The following is a 25,620-nucleotide window of genomic DNA, read 5'->3' as shown; positions in this document are numbered from 1 at the left end:
GTGTCTTTGAATTCCTTGAATCAGGCAGTTTAAAAAACCGCTGTATTCCCAGCAGACAGTACATAACACTGGAAAAATTAACTAGCAGAAGAAAAACAATGTTAAGAACTGTCTACAGAATTTCTCTTAAGAGGAAAGGCATTCTTTCCAAGGAACATAAGGAAGAGGTGATGAATAATAATTTGATGTGAGGCTAGAAGTGGTACATGCCAGACATACAGCTTAAAATGTCAGCCCAAGGGAATCGGGGGGGGTGTGTGTGTGTGTGTATGTGTGTGTGTGTGCACGTGCGCATGTGTATGTGTGTGTAAAGTGTTTGTCTTCATTTTGAATTAGGTCCAATAAGTGAATATATTCATATTGACAATATGCAAAGTGCATTTAATAGACATTTCATAAGAAATACTATATTTTCTATCAATTTATCATTGCTTTTATATGTGATTATATTCAACACTTCATTGTTTCTGGTAAATGTTTAATCATATTAGTTTAGATTACACAAAAGTTTATTTTACACTTCACCTTTGAAAAATATTTGTTCTTATTTCATCTTATTTTCATTTGGCTGTAATAGCTCCAACAGTTACATAGTCAATATTGAAAAATCCCTTATTGTAACTTTTTGGCAAATGAATTTTATTATAAATAATACAGTTGTTGTTTTCTGTAACATTCAGTATTTTGAAATATCACTGCTTAATTGTCACATGAGTGCTGTCTTAGATAGAAAAGGATTCTTTTATTGTAGTTCTTTCTTTCCAATATCACTAAAAGTAGATCAATTGGCTGTTCACTTCTAATTTTACAAATGAGTATTTTGACACTATCTAGTACCTTTACAATTTAAATTCACTGTGTGGAAATTTGTAACATTATTTCATCATCTGTCAAGTTAGAAGATTTTCACTCTTAAATCTATAAGTTTCTTCACTCAGGATAATTTCTTTAGTTATTCCATTATTGTTTTTCTATCCATTTATTTATGTTTTAGTTACCTTCTATGTGCCCATTATGACTCATTGCATTTCACGTGTGGTTTCAAATTCTTTATAGTTTCATCTCTATTTACGCCGATAAAATAATAATTGCTTATATATCTCCATTTTACAAAAGAAAAAACAGAGATACCCTGAACATAATGTCGTGGCCATAGTTTCACCTATAATTAGTAGAGAAGCCAGGTTTCAAACAGTAGCAAACTGTTTCTAGAGTCTCACTTTGAAATATTCTATTTGCTTCCCCTTTTGAACTTTCTGCTCACTGATGCAGTTTGTAATAGTGTTCATTTGAATTGTATCACCTTACCAGACTTTTTTAAATTGACAGTATTTTCATGTTAGCTCAAAAAGTCTCACTTAGATATATAATCATGTTTTAATATGTCCTAATTCACAATAACTGCCTCTGTCCTTCAACTAACTTGACCCCTGCCGTGTCCTCTGATCTTTCTCTAAGAAAGGCATTTTGAGCTCTGATTCCCAGAGATTCCTCCAACATAGTAAGGGATAGTAGGTAGAATTGAGCCAGCATCTAAATATCTTCTTGTTAATCTCAAAGTCTCTTTGCCTTGGAGGTGATTTTGGGGATCCATCCACAGGTCAAGTTTATTTAGCTGTCCATGTTATCCCAGTTAAGTTTTGGAAGAGAGAATGAGTTGGAAATCAATTCTTAGGCTATAATTTCTGTCACCTGATATTCTTTTTCAGATGGCTACTAAGCTGGCCTTTCCTTTCCCTGCAGTCTGTACACTCCAACTTTCAGTAATAGTTTGTACTGTGAGAACATAATTCTTTGGGAAGGGAGGATACATAGCAGGCATGTAAAAGTAACAGAGGCAACAAGTGCCTGAGAAACAGAGAATATTGGTTGAAATGGTGACTAATCCTCAGAAATTTTGGAAAGAAACTTGAATTTGCTCCGTATATAAGATGGGGTTCTAACCCAATTTTAATTAAATTTGAAAGAACAAATATCTGTAGCATTTAAGGGAATATCAAGGCAGCAATCATCTTCATGATGATTAGACTATCATTGAACAGTATCCTTTCTCTGAAGCTCCGTTTATGCCCAATTACTTAATGAAACTTTTCCTAAATGGTTCTTCATGTATAAAATGTAGGTCTAGGTAAAATATGCAGTTTTTGATCGACCAATTCTCCCACTAAAAACAAAGAGAGAAGCTTAAAATACCAAGAAAATCTCAGCTGGGCGCAGTGGCTCACACCTGTAATCCCAGAACTTTGGGAGGCTGAGGAGGGCAGATCACCTGAGGTCGGGAGATTGAGACCAGCCTGATCAACATGGAGAAAACCCATCTCTACTAAAAATACAAAATTAGCCGGGCATGGTGGCGCATGCCTGTAATCCCAGCTACTCGGTAGGATGAGAATCGCTTGAACCCAGGAGGCTGAGGTTGTGGAAAGCCGAGATCGCGCCATTGCACTCCAGCCTGGGCAACAAGAGTGAAACTGTCAAGAAAAAAAAAAAAGAAAGAAGGAAGAAGGAAAAAGGAAGAAGGAAGAAGGAAGGAAGGGAGGAAGGGAAGAAGGGAGGAAGGAAGGAAGGAAAGAATATCTCTATTGACAGGCATCAGAAAGCTGCTGAAGCGAGACAAGTAGAGGAGTTAATATTCTAGAGAAGGAAAAACTGTGGAGATGAAAACTGTTGGTTGCAAAACATCCTTTCTTCTACAGGTATTTACTTACATTAGGAACTAACAAGAGGCTGGAATTCTAAGCTGGGGACAGAGAAACTAGGGGAGCTTTTGGAAGTTTCCTGAATCTGCAATTAAATTGGAAATTGAGGGACATGGCTGATTTTCCCTAAAGACATTCGTTATGTTCAAAATTTAAATTGAAAGTTAAATTGGAAGTTTAACAGAATGCTAAAACTCTAAGCTGAAAAGCCCTGGAAGACAAAGAAAGGATTTTTTGTTATATCTTGGTGTTAAACAGTGATTATAGCTAAGGACCACTGCGAGTGCACAAGGAGGCTCTCAGTCTAGAGCCCTGGAGGGTCATCCTCTGGAAACAGAGACAAATCAGAGACAAACTGAAACTAAACAAAACTGCAAATCAGCTGTGACTCAGTTCAGACTCCGAGTGGATTAAAGTGAATATAATTCTCTCTAATTGCTTACCAGAGAAATAATGAATACTCTCTGGAGAAATATACTATTATTTGATCTTCTGTTAGTGCTATAGCTTGAATGTTTTTGTCCCGTCCAAAATTCATGCATTGGAATCTTAGTCACTGACACAATAATGTTGGGAGGTGGGGCCTAAGGGGCGGTGTTTAGGTCCTGAGAGCTCCAGTCCCATGAAGGAATTAATGCCACAGTAAAAAATGACTTTCAGGCTGGGCACATGGACTCACGCATGTAATTCCAGGATTCTGGGAGGCCAAGGTGGGTGGATCACTTGAGTTCAGGAGTTCGAGACCAGTCTGGCCAACATGGTGAAACCCTGTCTCCACTAAAAATACAAAAATTAGCCAGGGGTGGTGGAAAGTGCCTGTAGTCCCAGATACTTGGGAGGCTGAGGCAGAAGAATCGCTTGAACCTGAGAGGCAGAGGTTGCAGTGAGCTAAGACTGTGCCATTGCATTCCAGCCTGGACAACAGAGTGAGACTCCATCTCAAAACAAACAAACAAACAAAGGCTTTCAGGAGTGAGATGTTTTTCTCTTCCACTGTCTTGCTAATAAAGAAAAGTGCTCCCGGCACGGCGTGGTGGCTCACGCCTGTAATCCCAGCACTTTGGGAGGCCAAGGCAGGTGGATCACGAGGTCACATCGAGACTATCCTGACTAAGACGGTGAAACCCCATCTCTACTAATACTACAAAAAATTAGCTGGGCGTGGTGATGGGCGCCTGTAGTCCCAGCTACTTGGGAGGCTGAGGCAGGAGAACGGCATGAACCTGGGAGGCGGAGTTTGCAGTGAGCCGAGATCGCGCCACTGCACTCCAACCTGGGCGACTCTGTCTCAAAAAAAAGAAAGAAAGAAAGAAAGAAAAGTGTTCCTTCTGTCCAAAGGTATCATCTTGGAAGCAGAGACCAGGCCCTTACAGACAACACATGATCTTGGACTTCCCAGCCTCCGGAACTGTGAGAAATAAATTTTTATTGTATACAAATTCTCAGTTCCACTATAACAGCACAAAAAATGTGTCATTCAAGAAAAATTCTAGATATATTAAGAAATAAGACCATGTGTCCCAGTCCTGTCTCCCCTTTCCCCTACCCCCACCAGGACAAAAAAAAAAGGCAAACACACAAAAAACTGGCATTTGTTCTAGATGTTAGAAAGGCTGACAATGATTGTAAAATCATTAAGATAAAAAGCTAAAGAGAATGTTAAAAATAAAGAATTTCACTAGTGATTTACATGTCTATCAAATAATCAAATGGATATCAAACAAAGCTGATTTTCTTTGAATGGATGTATTTGTTCTCATAGGACTTTTGCTTCTTTAAGCAGTTCATTAGCTCCATGCTAGCATTTCCACCAATATATTCCCAGCATATGTCACAGTGAGTAATAAAAATCAGGTCCAAAAATAAAGAAACTTTTAAAATAAACATGATGGAACATTAAAGAAGACATTTGTTCTGCAATGTTCAGGTGAATTATCAGATTCCAAATTCAAGAGGGTTAGAACGTATATCAGGAAAGATCCCACGAGAATGGGAAAGATCTGACAAAAACATGGAACATTGTGTTACATTTAGTTATTTAGCAAAGCATATTTAGATATTAAATAGGAGAATTTCATCTGAGTATAGATGGGCGAAGATCTTCTTAGTATGAGGAAATTAGCTAACTTATGTGATTCTAGGCATAAATACTGCTAATGTATTCTCTGGTATAAACTTAGAATGCATACATTAAGAAGGTATAATAAGCACATAGGTGTTTTTACAATAGTTACTAGTAGGAGTTACTTCCATAAAGTGTCAAGAAATATAAAGCATGTGAGCTGAGATCGTACCTACTTACATGCTAGTCAGTTAGCCTGATGCAATGTTATAGACGCCTGAAGAAAACACAAGCCTCCTGATTCAAAAACAAAGGATTTTTTTACTTATATCACAGCAAGGAGCATAACCTCTCCTTCAGATTTGTTTCCTTGTACCTTAAGGTGAAGAGGAGTGAGGTGGAGGCCCCAGGTGCTGTGGAGCACGCAGTTGGTTTGTGCCTCAGCTAAGGAATCTTAAATTTACGGAGCCTGGATCTTTGATAACGAATTGTAAAAAAACATGCCCAATCTCTGTATCAGAGAGTATCATTATCCTTGTTAATACTATACATCAAATGAGTCTTTTGAACCTAAGGAAGACACTGTATCTTCTAAGGCTGATTGTTATACAAACTTTGCAGAAGAGATAGTCTGGAAGAAAATAAAAAATTAATGCGTCTGCTGGCAAGACATGAAGAAATGCAAGACTTTCATGAGAAATTTTGCCCTAGCATGAATATCCTGAGGAGAAGAATTAAAGATCGAAGAAGTTCTGGTATTATTGTTCACAAAGGGAAACTGTTCCAGAGTCTTAAGGTATTTTACAATAGTTACAATTAAAGATGATTGACACCACTGTACTTCTCTGCTCACAATCCATTATCTACATATCAACCAAAATATTCCTTTAGAAATCATACTACATCACTCCTGTTAAAAAGTTAGTTTCCATATCTTCCATTGAAATTATGATTGATTTTTTTTAAAGAAACAAAAATGGAGATTGACTTCTCACAGACTAAGAAACCAAGCTGGCTATAGATTGCCTCTCTAGCCAACTCTAACTTTAATTTCCACTTTAAATACCTATGTTGACTTTATATGGAACTTTAGCCAGTCCGTTAAGTTCACTCTGCTACTCTTCCCCATACCTTAGGGCCTTTAGGCTAGATAAACTTCCCGCCTATGAATTTTAGCCATTCCCTCTTTTCTTGTTAAGCTTCATTCATCATTCAGTTGTCAGGTTATCTATCTCCGTCTTTAGGAACTAATCCTAATTCCCCATTCCAGGACAGACATATCTCTTACAAGCCGGTTGAGCAGCATGTTTATTCTTTGTTCCATTTCAGTTCCATTTGAGAGCAAGAGGTAGGTCCTGACTACACCTGTAATGAGATCATCACCTGCCATAGAAACCTACAGGAAGAGTGTTTACACGCACGCTGCCTGAATGAATATGTGAGCTCCAATTTTGTGCCTGGAAACATGCTAAACTTGTTTTAGTGAACTCTGTCCCTCATGTAGAAATTAAAAGAAAATATTACCACTTAGATTTGAAACACATTATTATGCCACATCTGTTTCAGATCTCTTTTTAAGACATAAGACATTACACTTACAGTCTTTGCTTTCTATCTGATCCCACTTCTTTTCTACCTAAACTTGATCACTCTTTTGAATTTGATGTGCATCTTTCCCAACTATAGATTTCAATTGTACTAAATATTTATAAAATTCTATGAAGTTTCTAGTTGTTCAATAGCTATAATTATATATATATGTAATATATGTGCTATATATACATATGTGTGAATATATAATTAAAATGAAAATTTCTGAACATATATGTATAGCTACATATATATCATTAAATTTCCACATATCTCTATGTGGTTCTGCATAGTTCTCTATATATGCCAAAACTATAATTTTATTTCAATATGAATTTACTAATTATTTTTATACATATTTTCTTTAAATTTATTTATTTGCCTCATTTTGTCTAACCAATTTTTTATCTTTTTGTAAATATGTTATTAATTTATTTCTGTATTTTGAAATTACAAAGTGTTTTGTCATCATTTATGCATTTTTCATTAGTCAGAGTAAATTCATTTTTCTGATTTCTTTCTCAATTCATTCACTATCTTTTAAGTTTTTGGTTCTCAGGCTTATCATGAACAACAATATGCATCTCTTTCTCTCTCTTTTTTTGAAAAATCTCTGTGCCCTTGTTTTTTGCCATATAGCAATTTGGGAGATGTCACTAAACCAGTGGCTTCCTGATCGCTCATCCTGGTTTGGGGGCTATGTCTGATTTCTGTTGTTTCCCTCAGTATGGACTTTCATGTGAGAATTGGGCACAGAAAGTAATAATTATTTTCTAGATTTATTTCTTTATATTCTGGGGGCTTGTAAATGTCAGTTAACTCACATAGGCACAGAACATGATAAATTTTCTTCTAGCTATTTTTTTTATGTTCGATAGGCATGTGAATGTCAATTAACTTACATAACACAAAGCGCAAGCACACAAGACCTTGCAGTCCAGCATTTTCTGACTTTTATTCCATTGTATTTTCTGACTCTTACTCCATCGTATTTTCATTTTTGTTGATCTCCAGAGTACATGAGTAAATGTATATACGTAAGCATGTGTATATGCATGTATGTATACAGTTTGGTAGGGCTATTTTATTTTTAATTTCATCTTTATACATTATTATCTATAATTGCTTTGTCTGTGGAGGCAAGACCATTTGATTCTAATATATTTATATATGGTATTATTAATTCTCCCAAGGGTACTAAGTCAGTGATTGTAATCATGGAAAATGGACTTAAAAACTGAGACTCAGGAGGTTTAGGGGCTGAATTTATGGAGGACAGCCAAGACTGTTAAATCAAGTACACGTTTTCAGCTATGTGTTAATATTTCCATCCAAAACAATTGCTGTTTTTTTCTATCTGAGAGAAATTATTCCTGTTATTTATAATTTCAATACTCAAAAATTGTAAAAATAGTGTTACAAAAATTTTAAACACCTTTACCACTAGGCAATCATCCACAGACTTCTCACACTGAAGCTGGTGTAGCTGATGTAAACTTCATTTGCATAGTTAAATGTTAAAAAGTGTGCACACAAACTCTTTTAAAAGCATGTATATATTTTTTAGGAGAAAACCTATATGTGAGTTCTGACACTAGTAATGTTGTCAAATCACTTAAGACATTTCAAATACAATAGGTAATTAGTGGCCAGACACGGTGACTCACCCCTGTAATCCCAGCACTTTCGGAAGCCGAGGCAGGAGGATCACCTGAGGTCAGGAGTTCAAGACCAACCTGGCCAACATGGTGAAACCCTGTCTCTACTAAAAAATACAAAAAATTGGCCCACCATGGTGGTGGGCGCCTGTAATCCCAGCTACTTGGGAGGCTGAGGAAGGAGAATCACTTGGACCTGGGAGGTGGAGCCTGCAGTGAGCCAAGATCACGCCATTACACTTCAGCCTGGGCAACAAGAGTGAAACTACATCTCAAAAATAAATAAATAAATAAATAAATAAATAAATAATTTAATTCACAAATTCCAGCTATAATAATCTTATATGAAGAACTTTTAATTAAGAATGTGGGATTTGGCCAGGCACGGTGGCTCATGACTGTATTCCCAGCACTTTGGGAGGCCAAGGAGGGTGGATCACCTGAGGTCAGGAGTTTGAGATCAGCCTGACCAACATGGTGAAACCCTGTCTCTACTAAAAATAATAATTAAAACAACAACAACAACAACAACAACAACAACAACAAAAAAACTAGCCAGGCGTGGTACAAGAGTGAAACTCCCTCTCAAAAAAGAAAAAAAAAAAAAAAAAAAGAATGTGGGATTCAACAATAGCAAAATCATTCTGTTTTTCTAAAGTACATTCAGAGTTATATTTATGTGGGTTAAATAGGTTGAATTGAACATATCTTCAAATCTAAGTCGAATATGTTATCAAATTTAAATTATTTTAAAACAAAATTTTTATTGGAATAGAAAAAAAAAATGCAACTGAAACATAAGTGCATGGCTCAACATATGATCCCAATCTCCTAAGGAAGCAAATTAAATAACCTCTGCCAAATTATACAATTCTTTGAAATGTGGAAAAATATGATTTTTTCACGAGTTTCACATATTTAATCATACTAAGTATATTTGAATTATAAGACAGCCTGTTCTAATGTAAGTAAATGTACAATAGTCAGTTAAATGCAATTTGTCATACACTAACATGCACAAATATTTATTCCCATAAGCAGAGCTGACCTAGGGCCACTTAAAATGTGAGAGACAATTAAGCTTTAAATGTTCATATAAATCTTATGGCTTTGTGCACATTTTGATCCTTTTTTATATTTAAAGATGTTTAGGGGAAACGGGAAAAATGTTTTTGGCAGGTTGTCATTTAGTGACCTCCATTTGAAAATCTTCTCCCGGAAGTAAAGAGAGAGGGAATTCAATGTTTACTGAAAACGTATGTGCCACTGTTTTCTTCATGTCATTCTGAGGCAACTGTTAAATTCCAAATAGCAGCATATTCAGATAAACATAATCAAATATATAGTTTGGAGAAAGAAAAAGTTGATCCTAATCAGAAAATTGGACATACCGTATAGCTTAATGTTTCCCTAAGGTATGAAGAATGACTTACATGGAACCTTGAGAAATGTACCAAAGAGGACATCTAAATAATGAAGGAACTTCCGTAGTTACTAAATTATGGGATTATTTTTAACCACACAATACAGAAGGCTAAATAAAAATGATTCAAAAATTTCCAAAATACTCTGCATACTTGTGCATATCTTTCTATACATATTTTGGACAATGTTCATAATAAGAGGAAATATAATTTGTACAGCACATCTTGATAGTCTTGCTCATACAAGATGATTGCAAGCATTGCATTTCCTTTAGTAACTGTCTCTAGGATATATTTTTCATTTTTCCTAATTTGAATATTTTCTACCTCCAAGCAGTAGCAGCAGCTCTCATAAACAAGTTTGTCAGCTAAGATTTCTCTTAAAATTTGCCCAAGAGCATATTACATGTACATTTCTTGTTTAAAGAGATGCTTCTGAATAAATTCAATGAAAATTATTTGTACATATGGCTCAATTTTAAATACAAGCTATTCACAGATCATAACACAGTAGCATCAAACTGACTTTGAATGCTGATTTGCAAGATGTTTGTGAGTATATAAGAATAAAGCCTATTCCATATAAGGTCAAAGCAGAAACCACATAGATAAACAAATATGTGTATATATGTTCACCTTCATTGTCCTTCAGAGTGAAGTTTGGATTTACAGGCAGGTGTTCATCAAGAAAGAAGTTAAACCTCGGTCCATTGGCAAAATCATCTTTATCAGTGGCACTGATGGTGTGAATAACCTAAAGAAAAGACAAACAGTAAACAGTAAATTTAATTTTGCTTGTTCTCTTGATGTTAATTACATTGTATTCTTTCTGTTTAAAAATATTTTTAGAAGATCTTTTCTTTCAACTTGAGTTTTTTTTTTTCAAATTCAGGTCATATAACGATGAATTAAATTGCTCTATCCTACATTCGATTTTAGGAAAAACATGGTATATAATTTCTAAACATTCATCACACTTTATTTTCTAGCATTGCACACACATTGATTTTATTTTTTTCTTAATAAGCCATGGTACTGTGGGGTCAATTCGATGCAATGTTTTCACATGAACACCTGTTGGAAGAGACATAAAATATTGTTTGCACAAATATAAACATCCCAGTGTTGATTCAGAACAGCTGATCAGTGTATGTTGGTCTAAGTAGTAAATGCAAGAACAGTGGAGTCCTGGTTTTATTATTTTTTCAAGAGGCCTTTAAGATCATGATCTAGTCCCTGTATATTACAGATGAGGAGCCTGAATCCCGGAAGGATGGTGATGTGCCCCAAATCTCTAAAATAATGCCAGAGGCAAAACAAGACCCTCAGTGATTTATGAATAACTTCTCCTCTCTAGTGCTCAGGAGAAAGCAATTCTTTAGAATCTGGACTTAATGTACAGTAAAAAGCAGAGTAAGTTAGAATTTATAGTGGCCCAAGAGAAGAACATGAATTTCAATAAGTATGGCCAGTCTGCTCTTAAAAAATAAATATCAAAATAAACAGACAAAAAGATATTTTCCTCTTTTGAAAATTATTATCGTAATGCTTAGGTGTCTTCATTCAACCCTTTCCTTAGAAAAACGAGAAACAGAGAGAAGATAGTGCGTGAAAATAGTATTTCCTGCTTCTGACATACATTGTATCCATTTGAGAAACTAATGTCATTTCTTAGAATATTATACTTAATTTCAACCAGTTCAATATTTTACAAGGGAGGTAATTCACCAAAGGATATCACAGTTAAAACCTAAATTTTTCTCTATGTTCTGAGCCCATTGGTTTGTTAGAAAGATGAGGAGGAAAATAAAAGTACCGAGAAGTGGGGGTAAGTGAGTGTAAAACCAGAAAAGCATATGTTTTCAAGAAGTGACAGTGAAGAAAGTACTTGAGGATATAAAAAGAGATCAGCTTCCTCACTATGTTTACTGGGCTCACTCTTTCACCTGCTTTCCATCATTGCTGGAAAGACACATGTTTAGCAAGATACTATGTGCTCCTTACCCCTGCCTCCATCTCCAAATAAGTCTCTATCCTTCTCGATTTCCCTCCATATTTATTTATAAGTTGAAAATCTTATGGTTTTCTTTTTTCCATTGAAGTACAACTAGTCTCTGGATAGACTGTTTTTCCCCTTGTTTTCACTTGGAGTAGGGGGATACATTGATGGATAATCAGATACATTGTGACCATTCCAGTGCTGCCTCATCTGAGGAACATACCTACAATGGCTACACATTAGTTACTTAATATAAAATTGAAATAAAATGTCAATATTTTAAGTTTTTTAAGGGTTAAGTATTTAAGCAGGCATCACATACTCCATCACTTCCTCCCATACATACAAATATATAATGTTACCTCACCTTTTCCCCCTTTTTTATAAAACAAATATCCTGTCTCCTTGCTCTTGAATTTTAGTGATTCTCCAGGGAGTGACCCTATTTTCTCCACCATACCTTATAACATACTGATATATTTGCAAGTTTATTTTTTATCCAATATTAGAAATTTGGAGTAGGTTGGTGAAGAACATTTCATGTGAGTTAACTGAGCTAGTTTATGGTTTCTGTTATCACTGCTGTGGGATTATTGTTTTCTTTATTATTCATTTCAAAGTATATAAATCATTTTAATTATTTCTTAATGTTTTTACAAATATGAGCTTGCTATATCTGTTAAACTCTGATATAATTCATATTCTATTGTGTTTGTAAGGCATTTTTTTCACTTTTTTACAGATGATTTTAAATGCAAATTGAACAGAAAGCTCACATATGACAATTGTGTTTTTTTAAGAGAGAAACTCCTGGTCTCTACATAAAAAATGAGGATTTGATTATCATGTTTTGTTTAACAATGTCCCAATCATCTGGAACTCTTATAGAATTGTTGATAATGTATCTAAGCTTAAATTTTTATTAATCATATTTCTGAAAAAAAATGTTGCCAAAACCTAGAACGTTAGTCTGACTTTGTCCAAAATTCTGTAATATTTGCTTGGTCTGTGCTCTGTATTGGTATATTCAATTTTTCTGTTTTACAAATCACCTTATCTCTTTCATTAGGTTTCATTCATTGTTACCTTAGACTTTCTTTAGAAAAAATACTTGAGAAGTTAACATATTTATGATTTTTAGAAGTTATAAACTTCTGGCAGATATCTAGATAATTGCCAGGTTTCCATCATCAATATTTTCTATCCGTTTGTCAAAATTGTGATTTATAGCCACTGTGTTACCTTGCTATCTCTTTGTCCAATTGCTTTAGTAATGTAAAATCCCTAACAATCTTTTTTGATTCCTGTGTCTTCTAATAGAACACAAATGTTATTTATCATATATACATGATCTAATTAGTGCATAGAATGTTTATTTATTTTGAAAGATATCAAATAAATGATATTACAAATTTAGTCTACATTACAAAAGCAAAGGTTAAAAGAAAAATAGACAGTTGCTATTTATAAATAATTACCAGGGAGTATTTTTGATATCTACAAATAAATGTATCCACTTTTAAAAATATACTTTCAATTGTCTGTTAATACTAGAGTACTTTATTAGGGAAAAGTCAGTATCACAAATATATAAAATTTTTCTAATCTAATACCTTAATGTTAGATTTGGCAAATGAACTTGCTTGGCTTAAGCATTTACATTTTAAAAAGAAGTTAGTTTCTTTCTTTCTGTCTTTCCTTCTTTCTTTTTTTTTTTTTTTTTTTTTTGGCAGAGACTCACTCTGTAACCCAGGCTGGGTACCAGAAGCTCAGTCTCTCAATCTCAGCTCACTGTAACCTTCACCTCCTGGGTTCAAGTGATTCTCGTGTCTCAGCCACCGAGTAATTGGGATTATAGGTGTGAGCCACCATGCCCAACTAATTTTTGTATTTTTGGTGGAAACAGGGCTTTGCCATGTTGGCCAGACTGGTCTAGAACCCCTGGCCTCAAGTAATCTGCCCGCCTTGGCCTCCCAAAATACTGGGATTACAGGTGTGAGCCACTGTACCCAGCCAAGAATGTTCTTAACTCAGAAATGGAAAAACAAATACCACATGTTCTCACTTATAAATGGAAGCTAAACAATGGGGACGAATGAACAGAAAGATGAAAATAATAGACAACAGGGACTCCAAAAGGGCAGAGAGTGGGAAGGGGAGGGGGCTGAAAAATAACCTGTTGAGCACAATGTTCACTATTTGAGTAATGCATACACTAGAGGCCCAATCAATCCCAGCACTTTGGGAGGCCAAGGCGGGTAGATCACGACGTCAGGAGATGGAGACCAGTCTGGCTAACATGGTGAAACCCCGTCTCTACTAAAAATACAAAAATTAGCTGGGTGTGGTGGTGGGCACCTGTAGTCCCAGCTACTCGGGAGGCTGAGGCAGGAGAATGGTGTGAACCTGGGAGGTGGAGCTTGCAGTGAGCTGAGATCGCACCACTGCACTCCGGCCTGGGCAACAGAGCAAGATTCCTTCTCAGAAAAAAAAAAAAAAAGGCCCATGTAACCTCTCAATCAAAAATAATTTTTTGAAAAAGACATAGTATCCTGTTTAATCAATGCATCTGCTTCATAATATAATCTTTAATAGTATCTGCATACATTTATTTGATAACATCAACTTTTGTTATTTAAATGAGCTTGATGTTTGACAGTAAAGAATCTCTATTGACCTAGTTAATTTTTTCATGCAACGTTATATGGTTAATAATTGTATGTGGTGGAAGCATATAATGTTATGCAATAAAATTTCTTTTATGTGTTATTTTTGTACGTTTATTTACAATGAAAGAAGGAATACAGAGGAAATTTAATATGCATAAAATAGAATAGACTCCCTTTATTTTTTCAGTGTTTCTACTTTAGGCATATCTAATTTTTTCTTAATTCATTCTACTTTGGGAACTGTCTTCAAATTTCATGCATGCATGCCTTTCTTTTTAATATTTTTCTCAGGCAATGTACTTAAAAGATTTTTTTTTTTTTTTCCAGAACAGGAAACTATATTAACTTAGAGAACTATATTGTTGCAGTTTACATTAGTATCACAATTTGCCTGAACTCTGCTGTTACATGGGGATTAAACTTTCATAAAAAGCCAATCTCTTTGCCATAGCTACATTCTGATACGTTTAGATGTGCAGCATTCATAATAGAAATACCCGTAATTCTAAAAGCAATTGTCATTGAAAGAGGAACTGTCACACAGCCTGGCAATACAAATACACTTCAGAAAACTGATTTCGCCAATTGTTGTTTAAATAGAGCTTCTTATTCCAACTCTGCATCAGAATGCATCAGATTTCTTCAAAAGTGTTTTCAATATATGGTTAAAGGAGTCAAACACTATGACACTAAAGAATACAGATTTGGGCCATTTCACTCTGTAATGGGTTAATCACACAAGTAGAGCACATACACTGGTAATGATTTGTCTAAATGTGAGTGCCACAAGCTACACTTTCAAACAATCTTTTCTTCCATCAATTAAAGCTTAAATTTATTTTGGTGGAAGAGGTGAAAACAAATACACAAGCAACAGCATAATAAGTTCAGTTATCTTATGATCTCATCTAAAATCGTTCAATGGTAAAGGCAACAATGGTAGCTAAATGTATAGTGTTTTGAAGTGCAAAAAGGTGTAACCACATAATCAACTAACAAAACTTAATCAAAATATAAGAAGTGTAGTAACATCAAATGCCAAGTGTAGTAATTACCTTTTTGATATGGTTAGGTTTTGTGTCCCCACTAAAATCATGTTGAATTATAATCCTCATAATCCCATAATCCCCACATGTCAAGGGAGACACCAGGTAGAGGTAACTGGATCATGAGGGGGCTTTCCCCCATGCTGTTCTCCTGATAGTGAGTTCTCAGGAGATCTGATGGTGTTTTTTTGTTGTTGTTGTTTGTTTTGTTTTGTTTTTTGAGATTGAGTTTTGCTCTTGTTGCCTAGGCTGGAGTGCAGTGGTGCGATCTCAGCTCACTACGACCTACACCTCCTAGGTTCAGGTGATTCTCCTGCCTCAGCCTCCCAAGTAGCTGGAATTACAGGCACCCGCCACCATGCCTGGCTAATTTTCTGTATTTTTAAAGAGATGGGGTTTCGCCATGTTGGGCAGGCTGAACTCCTGACCTCAGGTGATCTGCCTGACTTAGCCTTCCAAAGTGCTGGGATTACAGGCATGAGCCAACACACCTGGCCAATCTGATAGTTTCATAAGCAGCTCATCCCCCATCTCTCAGCACTTCTCTTTCCTGCAGGATTGTGAAGAAGGTGCCTTGCTTCCCCTTGACTTTCACCCATGATTTTAAGTTTCCTAAGGCCTCCCTAGCCATGCTGAACTGTGAGTCAATTAAACCTCTTTCCTTTATACATTACCATGTCTCAAGCAGTTCTTTATAGCAGTATGAAAACAGACTAATACAGTAAATTGGTACCATGGAGCGTGGGGCACAGATATAAACATACCAAAAAATGTGGAATTGACTTTGGAACTGGATAAGAGGGAGAGATTGGAACAGTTTGGAGGGCTTAGAAGACAGAAAGATGTGGGAAGGTTTGGAACTTTCTAGAGACTTGTTGAATGGCTTTGACGAAAATGTGGATGGTGATATGGAAAATGAAGTCCAGGCTAAGGATGGAGAAGAGGAACCTGTTGGAAACTGGAATAAAAGTGACTCTTGCTATGCTTTAGCAAAGAGACTGGTGGCATTTTGCCCCTGCTCTAGGGATCTGTGAAACTTTGAAGTTGAGAGAGATGATTTAGGGTATCTAGTGGAAGAAATTTTTAATAGCAAAGTGTTCAAGATATAACCTGGGTGCTCTTAAAATCATTCAGTTTTATGCATTTCAAAGGGATGGTTTAAATTCAGAACTTATGTTTTAAAGGGAAGCAGAGCATAAAAGTTTGGAAAATGTGAAGCCTGACAATGCAATAAAAAAGAACAACCCATTTTCTGAGGAGAAATTCAAGCTGGCTGCAGAAAGTTGCATAAGTATCAAGGAGCTGTATGTTAATCACCAAGACAATGGAGAAAATGTCTCCAGGGCATGTCAGAGGTCTTCACGGCAACCCCTCCCATCAGGAAACTAGAGGCCGAGGAAGAAAAACTGGTTTTGTGGGCCAGCCCAGGACCCTGCTGCTTTGTGCAGGACTTGGTGCCCTGCATCCAAGCCACAGCTAAAAGGGGCCAATACACAGCTCAGGCCATTGCTTCAGAGGGTGCAAGCCCCAAGCCTTCGTGGCTTACATGTGGTATTGGGCTTGCAAGTGCTCAGAAGCCAAGAATTGAAGTTTGGGAGCCTCCACTTAGATTTCAGAGGATCTAAGGGAATGCCGGGATGTCCAGCAGAAGTCTGCTGCAGGGCTGGAGCCCTTAAGGAGAATGGCTACTAGGGCAGTGTGGAGGGGAAATTTGGGGTTGGAGCCCCCACAGCAGAGTCCCCAGTGGGGCACTGCCTAGTGGAGCTGTGAGAAGAGGGCCACCGTTATTCAGACCCCAGAATGGTAGATCCACCAACAGCTTACACTGTGTGCCTGGAAATGCTGCACTCAATGCCAGCCCTTTAAAGCAGCCAGGAAAAGGGCTGTACCCTGCAAAGCCACTGGAGCTGAGCTGCCTAAGGCTGTGGGAGGCCACCTCTTGCATCAGCGTGACCTGCATGTGAGACATGGAGTAAAGGGAGATCATTTTGGAGCTTTAACATTTGACTGCACTGCTAGATTTTGGACATGCCAGGGGCCTGTAGCCCCTTCCTTTTGGCCAATTTCTCCTATTTGGAATGGGTGTATTTACCCAATGCCTGTAGACCCATGGTACCTAGAAATTGACTAACTTGCTTTTGATTTTACAGGCTCATAGGCAGAAGGGACTTGCCTTGTCTTAGATAAGACTTTGGACTTGGACTTTTGGGCTAATGCTGGAATGAATTATAACTCTGGGGCACTGTTGGGAAGGCATGATTGGTTTTGAAATGTGAAAGGGACATTAGATTTGAGAGGGGCCAGGGTAGAATGATATGGTTAGGCTTTGTGTCACCACCCAAATCTCATCTTGATTTATAATCCCCATATATCAAGGGATAGATTAGGTGGAGGTAATTGAATCATGGGGATGGTTTCCCTCACGCTGTTTCTGTGATGGTGAGTGAGTTCCAAGGAGATTTGATGGTTTTATAAGAGGCTCTTTCCCCATCACTCAGCACTTCTCCTTGTTGGCTTGTGAAGAAGCTGCCTTGCTCCCCCTTTGCCTTCCGCCATGAGTGTAGGTTTCCTAAGGTGTCCCCAGTCATGATGAACTGTGAGTTCATCTTTCCTTTATAAATTACCCAGTCTCAGGTAGTCCTTTATAGCAGTATGCAAATGAACTAATACACTTTTGAAAATAAGTAACAAATAAGTTTCCTAAGGACTCCCCAGTCACGATGCTCTGTGAGTTCATCTTTCCTTTATAAATTACCCAGTCTCCAGAAGTCCTCTTTCCTTTATAAATTACCCAGTCTCTGGAAGTCCTTTATAGCAGTATGAAACTGAACTAATACACTTATGAAAATAAGTAACAAATACATAAAGAAAGGAGAAATACTATGTAAATAAATAGTTAATGAGACTTACCAAAGAAAAAGCAAGTTGTCAGAGATACATCCCTCTCCAAAAAGTATCAAATAGAATAAGAATAAGGTAACTGAATGCACAGAATAAGGTAAATCATATTTAGAGGACAGAATAAGATATGCATAGAATAAGATAACTCATGCATAGAATAAGGTAACTCATATTTAAAGGAGTTTGAAACTTATTTAGTCCTAAATTTATATAATTTCAGTCTTGGAAGGGCCCTGAAATTCTGACATTTGTCTTTATTTTGGAGATGAAGAAAGCACCTGTTAATGTCGAATAATATCATTTCTTAAACATTCTGTAGAGCTTTTGCAGTCAATGCAGGAGGTAAAACAGAGGACCCATAACAGCAATGTCACATTAAGAAGGGAGCATGTCCTAGGGAGAATGGATAAGTGAACCTATCTCATGAGAAAGTGGCGGAAAATATCAGAGGTCAACAGAAAAATTCAAGGTCATAGGCCAGAAAACTGAGACCAGAGTTTTAAATTTGGGAGCAGATGTTCACATACAGAGAAAATAAGTATCAATTGAGCCAAGAGCAAGGGCTGGGTGTTATTGGCCCAGATTTGCAGCAGACTACATAGGTAGCATTGGACTAGCAACCATTGTTGTGTCACATTATGAGAATATACTTTAACCTTAAAGCTTTGAAATGATCTTGAAATTTAAAAATAAAATTTACATGCTTATTTAAATGAATGTTTGAAATTATAATTAGTTAGAAAACAATGTCTGATGCAAACATAAGCCCATGCTTGGTTATTTACATCATATTTCAAATGACATTTTTAATTTACCAATTTTAGATCTCTGAGTAATCTAAACATCATGGAAATAGCCGGGTGTGGTGGCTCACGCCTGTAATCCCAGCACTTTGGCAGGCCGAGGCAGGTGGATCAGCTGAGGTTGGGAGTTCGTGACCAGCCTGACCAACATGGAGAAACCCCGTCTCTACCAAAAATACAAAATTAGCCAGGTGTGGTGGTGCATGCCTGTAATCCCAGCTACTTGGGAGGCTGAGGCAGGAGAATTGCTTGAACCCAGGATATGGAGGTTGTGGTGAGCAGAGATCACGCCACTGCACTCCAGTCTGGGCAACAAGAGGGAAACACTGTCTCCAAAAAAAAAAAAAAAAAAAAAAAAAATCATGGGAATAAAGATTCACTGAGGCAAAGGACCTAAGTTTTAAGAGTTGCTTTCTAGAGAGAAAGTAGTTGAGTGCTAACAAGGGTAACATTTATTTTTAGGCGTCTTATTTTTAATGTGATGGAAAATGGTCTACTGTTTCAAGTTAATTTTCTAATTGTTTGCGGTATGAGAAGTCCATATAACATGTTTACGTTGACCTGTTATTTAGCAAATTTGCTAATTTCATTAAAAAATTCTACCCGTTTATGGCAGCATTGTCACTGTTGTTGCTGTTATTAATGGGTGTTGAATTTTCACAAATGCTTTGGATTCTCCTGATTAGGTAGGTTTTTATTTTTCATTGTCTCATTTTAAAATACTATTCTTTTTTGCTTTACATGGTTTACAAATATTTTATTTATGACATTTATTATATCTATGATTGTGGAGAGAATAGCTATAATTCCACTTTTACCTTTTGATGTTAAGGCTATGCTGGCATCACAAAATGTGTAAAAAAATGGTCCTACCACCCTTTTTCTGAACTCTTGAATGCCTTTTACAATTATTCTCATGATCTTTTAAAAATTTTTAGTAGAATTCACCATTAAAGCCATGAGAAGAGAGTTTATTTGTGGAAAGGAAAGGTTTTTATTTATATATTTGATGAATTTAATAAATACAACCTTAATCAGGCTCAGTCCTTATTCTTTTTATTATTATTATTATCATTATTATTATTATTTTTGAGATGAAGTCTCACTTTGTCACCCAGGCTGGAGTGCAGTGGCATGATCACAGCTCGCTGCAGACTTGACCTCCAGGGCTCAAGGGATCCTCCCACTTAAGCCTCCCAAGTAGCTGGGATTATAGGCATGAGCCACCAAGCCCAGCTAAATCTATTCTTGTGTCAGCTTTGACAAACTTTACTTTTCTAAATATATATGCATTATGTCTAAACTTTCAAATTTTAGTAAAATACGACATTGTAATACACAATTGGCTTTTGATATCTGTAGGATCTATAGTTATCACCTCTTGATTTTTTCCCAATATTCTTCATTTGTTCTATTTCTCTTTTTGTCTTTAACAGATTAACAGACAAGACAGACTTGTCTGTCTTTTCAAATAACTAAGCTGTGAACTTTTGAATGTTTTCTTTTGATTCATTTCATTACATTCATCTCATAAATTGTTATTCTCTTTCATTTTGATTAAATTGACTTATTTTTCTAACTTCTTAAGAATGATGCTTTAGGCTTTCAATTTGCATTATTTTATCTTATTATATGCATTTAAAGTTATAAATTTCCCATTAGTTATGGCTGAACCATTTCTAGAAATTTTGATATGGACTTATTTACATTATCATTTCATGTAACTAGTCTTTTCATTTAAGTTTGTTTTTCTTCATGGAATCTTTGTTTACTTAGAAATGCATTCCTTTATTTGCAATATGTATTTTGCTTTTGTTTTCATTTTATTATACTTCAAGTTCTAGGGTACATATGTACAACGTGCAGGTTTATTACATATGTATACATGTGCCATGTTGGTTTGCTGCACTCATTAATTCATCATTTACATTAGATATTTCTCCTAATGCTATCCCTCTCCCATCCCCCGACCCCATGACAGGCCCCAGTGTGTGATGTTCCCCATCCTGTGTCCAAGGGTTCTCATTGTCCAGTTCCCACCTATGAGTGAGAACATGCAGTGTTTGGTTTTCTTTCCTTGCGATAGTTTGCTCAGAATGACAGTTTCCAGCTTTATCCATGTCCGTACAAAGGACATGAAGGCATCTTTTGTTATGGCTGCATAGTATTCCATTGTGTATATGTTCCACATTTTCTTAATCCAGTCTATCAATAATATCATTTGGGTTGGTTCCAAGTCTTTGCTGTTTTGAACAGTGCCACAATAAACATACATGTGCATAAGTATTTACAGTAACACAATTTATAATCCTTTGGGTATATACCCAGTAATGGGACCACTGGGTCAAATGGTATTTCTAGTTCTAGATCCTTGAGGAATTGCCACACTGTCTTCCACAATGGTTGAATTCGTTTATACTCCCGTCAACAGTGTAAAAGGGTTCCTATTTCTCCACGTTCTCTCCAACACCTGTTGTTTTCTGAATTTTTAATGATCGCCATTCTAACTGGTGTGAGATGGTATCTCATTGTGGTTTTGATTTGCATTTCTTTGACGAGCAGAGATGATGAGTATTTTTTCATGTGTCTATTGGCTGCATAAATGTCTCTTCATATCCTTTGCCCCCCCTTTTTTTTTTTTTTGAGACAGTCTCGCTCTGTCACTGAGGCTGGAGTGCAGTGGCACAATCTCGGCTCATTGCAAACTCCACCTCCTGGGTTCACGCTATTCTCCTGCCTCAGCCACCAAAGTAACTGGGACTACAGGTGCCCACCACCATGCCCAGTTAATTATTTGTTTTTTTTTTTTTTTTTTTTTTTTTTTTTGCTTTTTAGTAGAGATGGGGTTTCACCATATTAGCCAGGATGGTCTCGATCTCCTGACATCGTGATTCACCCACCTTGGCCTCCCAAAGTGCTGGGATTACAGGCGTGAGCCACTGTGCCTGGCTTTTTGCCCCTTTTTGATGGGGTTGTTTGGTTTTTTCTTGTAAATTTGTTTAAGTCCTTTGTAGATTCTAGATATTAGTCCTTTGTCAGATGAGTAGATTGCAAAAATTTTCTCCCATTCTGTAGGTTGCCTATTCACTCTGATGGTAGTTTATTTTGCTGTGCAGAAGCTTTTTAGTTTAATTAGATCTCATTTGTCTATTTTGGCTTTTGTTGCCATTGTTTTTGGTGTTTTAGTCATGAAGTCCTTGCCCATGCCTATGTTATGAATGGTATTGCCCAGGTTTTCTTCTAGGGTTTTTATGGTTTTAGGGCTAACATTTAAATCTTTAATCCATCTTGAATTAGTTATTCTATAAGGTGTAAGGAAGGGATCCAGTTTCAGCTTTCTACATATGGCTACCCAGTTTTCCCAGCACCATTTATTAAACAGAGAATCCTTTCCCCATTTATTGTTTTTGTCAGGTTTGCCAAAAATCAGATGGTCGTAGATGTGTGGTGTCATTTCTGAGTCATCTGTTCTGTTTCATTGGTCTATATCTCTGGTTTGGTACCAGTACCATGCTCTTTTGGTTACTGTAGCCTTGTAGAATAGTTTGAAGTCAGGTAGCATGATGCCTCCAGCTTTGTTCTTTTTGATTAGGATTGTCTTGGCAATGAGGGTTCTTCTTTGGTTTCATATGAACTTTAAAGTAGGTTTCTCCAATTCTTTGAAGAAAGTCATCAGTAGCTTGATGGGGATGGCATTGAATCTATAAATTACCAGGGGCACTATGGCCATTTTTGTGATATTGATTCTGCCTATCCATGAGCATGAGCATGGAATGTTCTTCCATTTGTTTGTATCCTCTTTTATTTCATTGAGCAGTGGTTTGTAGTTCTCCCTGAAGAGGTCCTTCACATCCCTTGTAAGTTGGATTCCTAGGTATTTTATTCACTTTGTAGCAATTGTGAATGGGAGTTCACTCATGATTTGACCCTCTGTTGGTCTATTATTGGTGTATAGGAATGCTTGTTATTTTTGCACATTGATTTTGTATCCTGAGAATTTGCTGAAGTTGTTTATCAGCTTAAAAAGATTTTGGGCTGAGACGATGGGGTTTTCTAAATATACAGTCATGTCATCTGCAAACAGGGACAATTTGACTTCCTCTTTTCCTAATTAAATATCCTTTATTTTTTTCTCTTGCCTGATTACCCTCTGGCCAGAACTTCCAACACTATGTTGAACAGGAGTGGTGAGAGAGGGCATCCCTGTCTTGTGCCAGTTTTCAAAGGGGATGCTTCCAGTTTTTGCCCATTCAGTATGATATTGGCTGTGGGTTTGTCATAAATAGCTCTTGTTATTTTGAGATACATTCCATCAATACCTAGTTTATTGATAGTTTTTAGCATGAAGGGCTGTTGAATTTTGTCAAAGGCCTTTTCTGCATCTATTGAGATAATCATGTGGTTTTTGTCTTTGGTTCTGTTTATGTGATGGATTACATTTATTGATTTGCGTATGTTGAACCAGCCTTGCATCCCAGGGATGAAGCCAACTTGATCTTGGTGGATAACGTTTTTGATGTGCTGCTGGATTCGGTTTGCCAGCATTTTATTGAGGATTTTTGCATTGATGTTCATCAGGGATATTGTTCTAAAATTCTCTATTTTTGTTGTGGCTCTGCCAGGCTTTGGTATCAGGATGCTGTTGGCCTCATAAAATGAGTTAGGGAGGATTCCCTCTTTTTCTATTGATTGGAATAGTTTCAGAAGGAATGGTACCAACTCCTGTTTGTACCTCTGGTAGAATTTGGCTGTGAATCCATCTGGTCCTGGACTTTTTTTGTTAGTAGGCTATTAATTATTGCCTCAATTTCAGAGCTTGTTATTGGTCTATTCAGGGATTCAGCATCTTCCGGTGTAGTCTTTGGAGAGTATATGTGTGCAGGAATGTATCCATTTCTTCTAGATTTTCTAGTTTATTTGCATAGAGGTGTTTATAGTATTCTCTGATAGTAGTTTGTATTTCTGTGGTATTGGTGGTGATATCCCTTTTATCATTTTTTATTGTGTCTATTTGATTCTTCTCTCTTTTATTCTTTATTAGTCTTGCTAGTGGTCTAACAATTTTGCTGATCTTTAAAAAAAAAAATCTCCTGGATTCAGTGAATTTCTGAAGGGTTTTTTGCATCTCTATCTCCTTCAGTTCTGCTCTGATCTTAGTTATTTCTTCCCTTCTGCTAGCTTTTGAATTTGTTTGCTCTTGCTTCTCTAGTTCTTTTCATTGTGATGTTAGGGTGTTGATTTTAGATCTTTCCTGCTTTCTCTTGTGGGTGTTTAGTGCTATAAATTCCCTCTACACACTGCCTTAAAGGTGTCCCAGAGATTATGGTACGTTGTGTCTTTGTTCTCATTGGTTTCAAAGGACATCTTTATTTCTGCCTTCATTTCGTTGTTTACACCCAGTAGTCATTCAGGAGCAGGTTGTTCAGTTTCAATGTAGTTGTGCGGTTTTAAGTGAGTTTCTTAATCTTGAGTTCTAATGTGATTGCACTCTGGTCTGAGAGACACTTTGTTGTGATTTCTTTTACATTTGCTGAGGGTGCTTTACTTTCAACTATGTGGTCAATTTTGGAATAAGTACATTGTGGTGTTGAAGAATTTATGTTCTGTTGATTTGGGGTGGAGAGTTCTGTAGATGTTTATTAGATTTGCTTGGTGCAGAGCTGAGTTCAAGTCCTGAATATCCTTGTTAACCTTCTGTCTCATTGATCTAATATTGACAGTGGGGTGTTAAAGTCTCCCATTATTGTTGTGTGGGAGTTTAAGTCTCTTTGTAGGTCTCTAAGGACTTGCTTTTTGAATCTGAGTGCTCCTGTATTGGGTGCATATATATTTTGCATAGTTAGATCTTCTTGTTGCATTGATCCCTTTACCATTATGTAATGGCTTTCTTTGTCTCTTTTGAACTTTGTTGCTTTAAAGTCTGTTTTATCCGAGACTAGGATTGCAACCTCTGCTTTTTTTTGCTTTCCATTTGTTGGTAGATGTTCCTCCATGCCTTTATTTTGAGCCTATGTGTGTCTCTGCACATGAGATGGGTCTCCTGTATGCAGCACACTCATGAATCTTGACTCTTTATCCAATTTAGCAGTCTATGTCTTTTAATTGGGGAATTTAGCCCATTTACATTTAAGGTTAATATTGTTATGTGTGAATTTGATCCTGTCTTTATGATGTTAGCTGGTTATTTTCCCCTTAGTTTATGCAATTTCTTCCTGGCATCCATGGTCTTTACAATTTGGCATGTTTTTGCAGTGGCTAGTACAGGTTGTTTAGTGCTTCCTTCAGAAGCTCTTGTAAGGCAGGCCTGGTGGTCACAAAATCTCTCAGCATTTGCTTGTCTGTAAAGGATTTTATTTCTCCTTCACTTATGAAACTTAGTTTGGCTGGATATGAAATTCTGGATTGAAATTCTTTTCCTTTAAGAATGTTGAATATTGGTCCCACTCTCTTGTGGCTTGTAGAGTTTCTGCTGAGAGATCCGCTGTTAGTCTAAAGGGCTTCCCTTTGTGGGTAACCTTACCTTTTTCCCTGGTTGCCCTTAACATTTTTTCCTTCATTTCAACCTTGGTGAAACTGACAATTATGTGTCTTGGGGTTGCTCTTCTCAAAGAGTATCTTTGTGGTGTTCTCTGTATTTCCTGAATTTGAATGTTGCCCTGCCTTGCTAGGTTGGAGAAGTTCTCCTGGATAATATCCTGAAGTGTGTTTTCCACTTAGTTCCATTCTCCCTATCACTTTCAGGTATACCAATCAAACGTAGATTTGGTCT

General features: G+C 36.6%; 1 protein-coding gene across 11 annotated transcripts in view; it reads right to left on the bottom strand.

Annotated features, from left to right (window-relative positions):
* The window catches only part of LOC105467940 (cadherin 18), a 1,130,742-nt gene that overhangs the window by 21,074 nt on the left and 1,084,048 nt on the right, over positions 1-25,620 (bottom strand). For all 11 annotated transcript variants that reach the window (XM_071099077.1, XM_071099078.1, XM_071099079.1 and 8 more), the window contains one exon: positions 10,070-10,187. In XM_071099077.1, the coding sequence (XP_070955178.1) occupies positions 10,070-10,187 (118 nt within the window). The remainder of the gene's footprint in view (positions 1-10,069; positions 10,188-25,620) is intronic.

Source organism: Macaca nemestrina, chromosome 6 (assembly GCF_043159975.1).
Source record: "Macaca nemestrina isolate mMacNem1 chromosome 6, mMacNem.hap1, whole genome shotgun sequence".
NCBI lineage: Eukaryota > Metazoa > Chordata > Mammalia > Primates > Cercopithecidae > Macaca > Macaca nemestrina.
The sequence above is the reverse complement of the archived record's forward strand: the minus strand, read 5'-3'. Positions and strand labels throughout refer to the sequence as shown.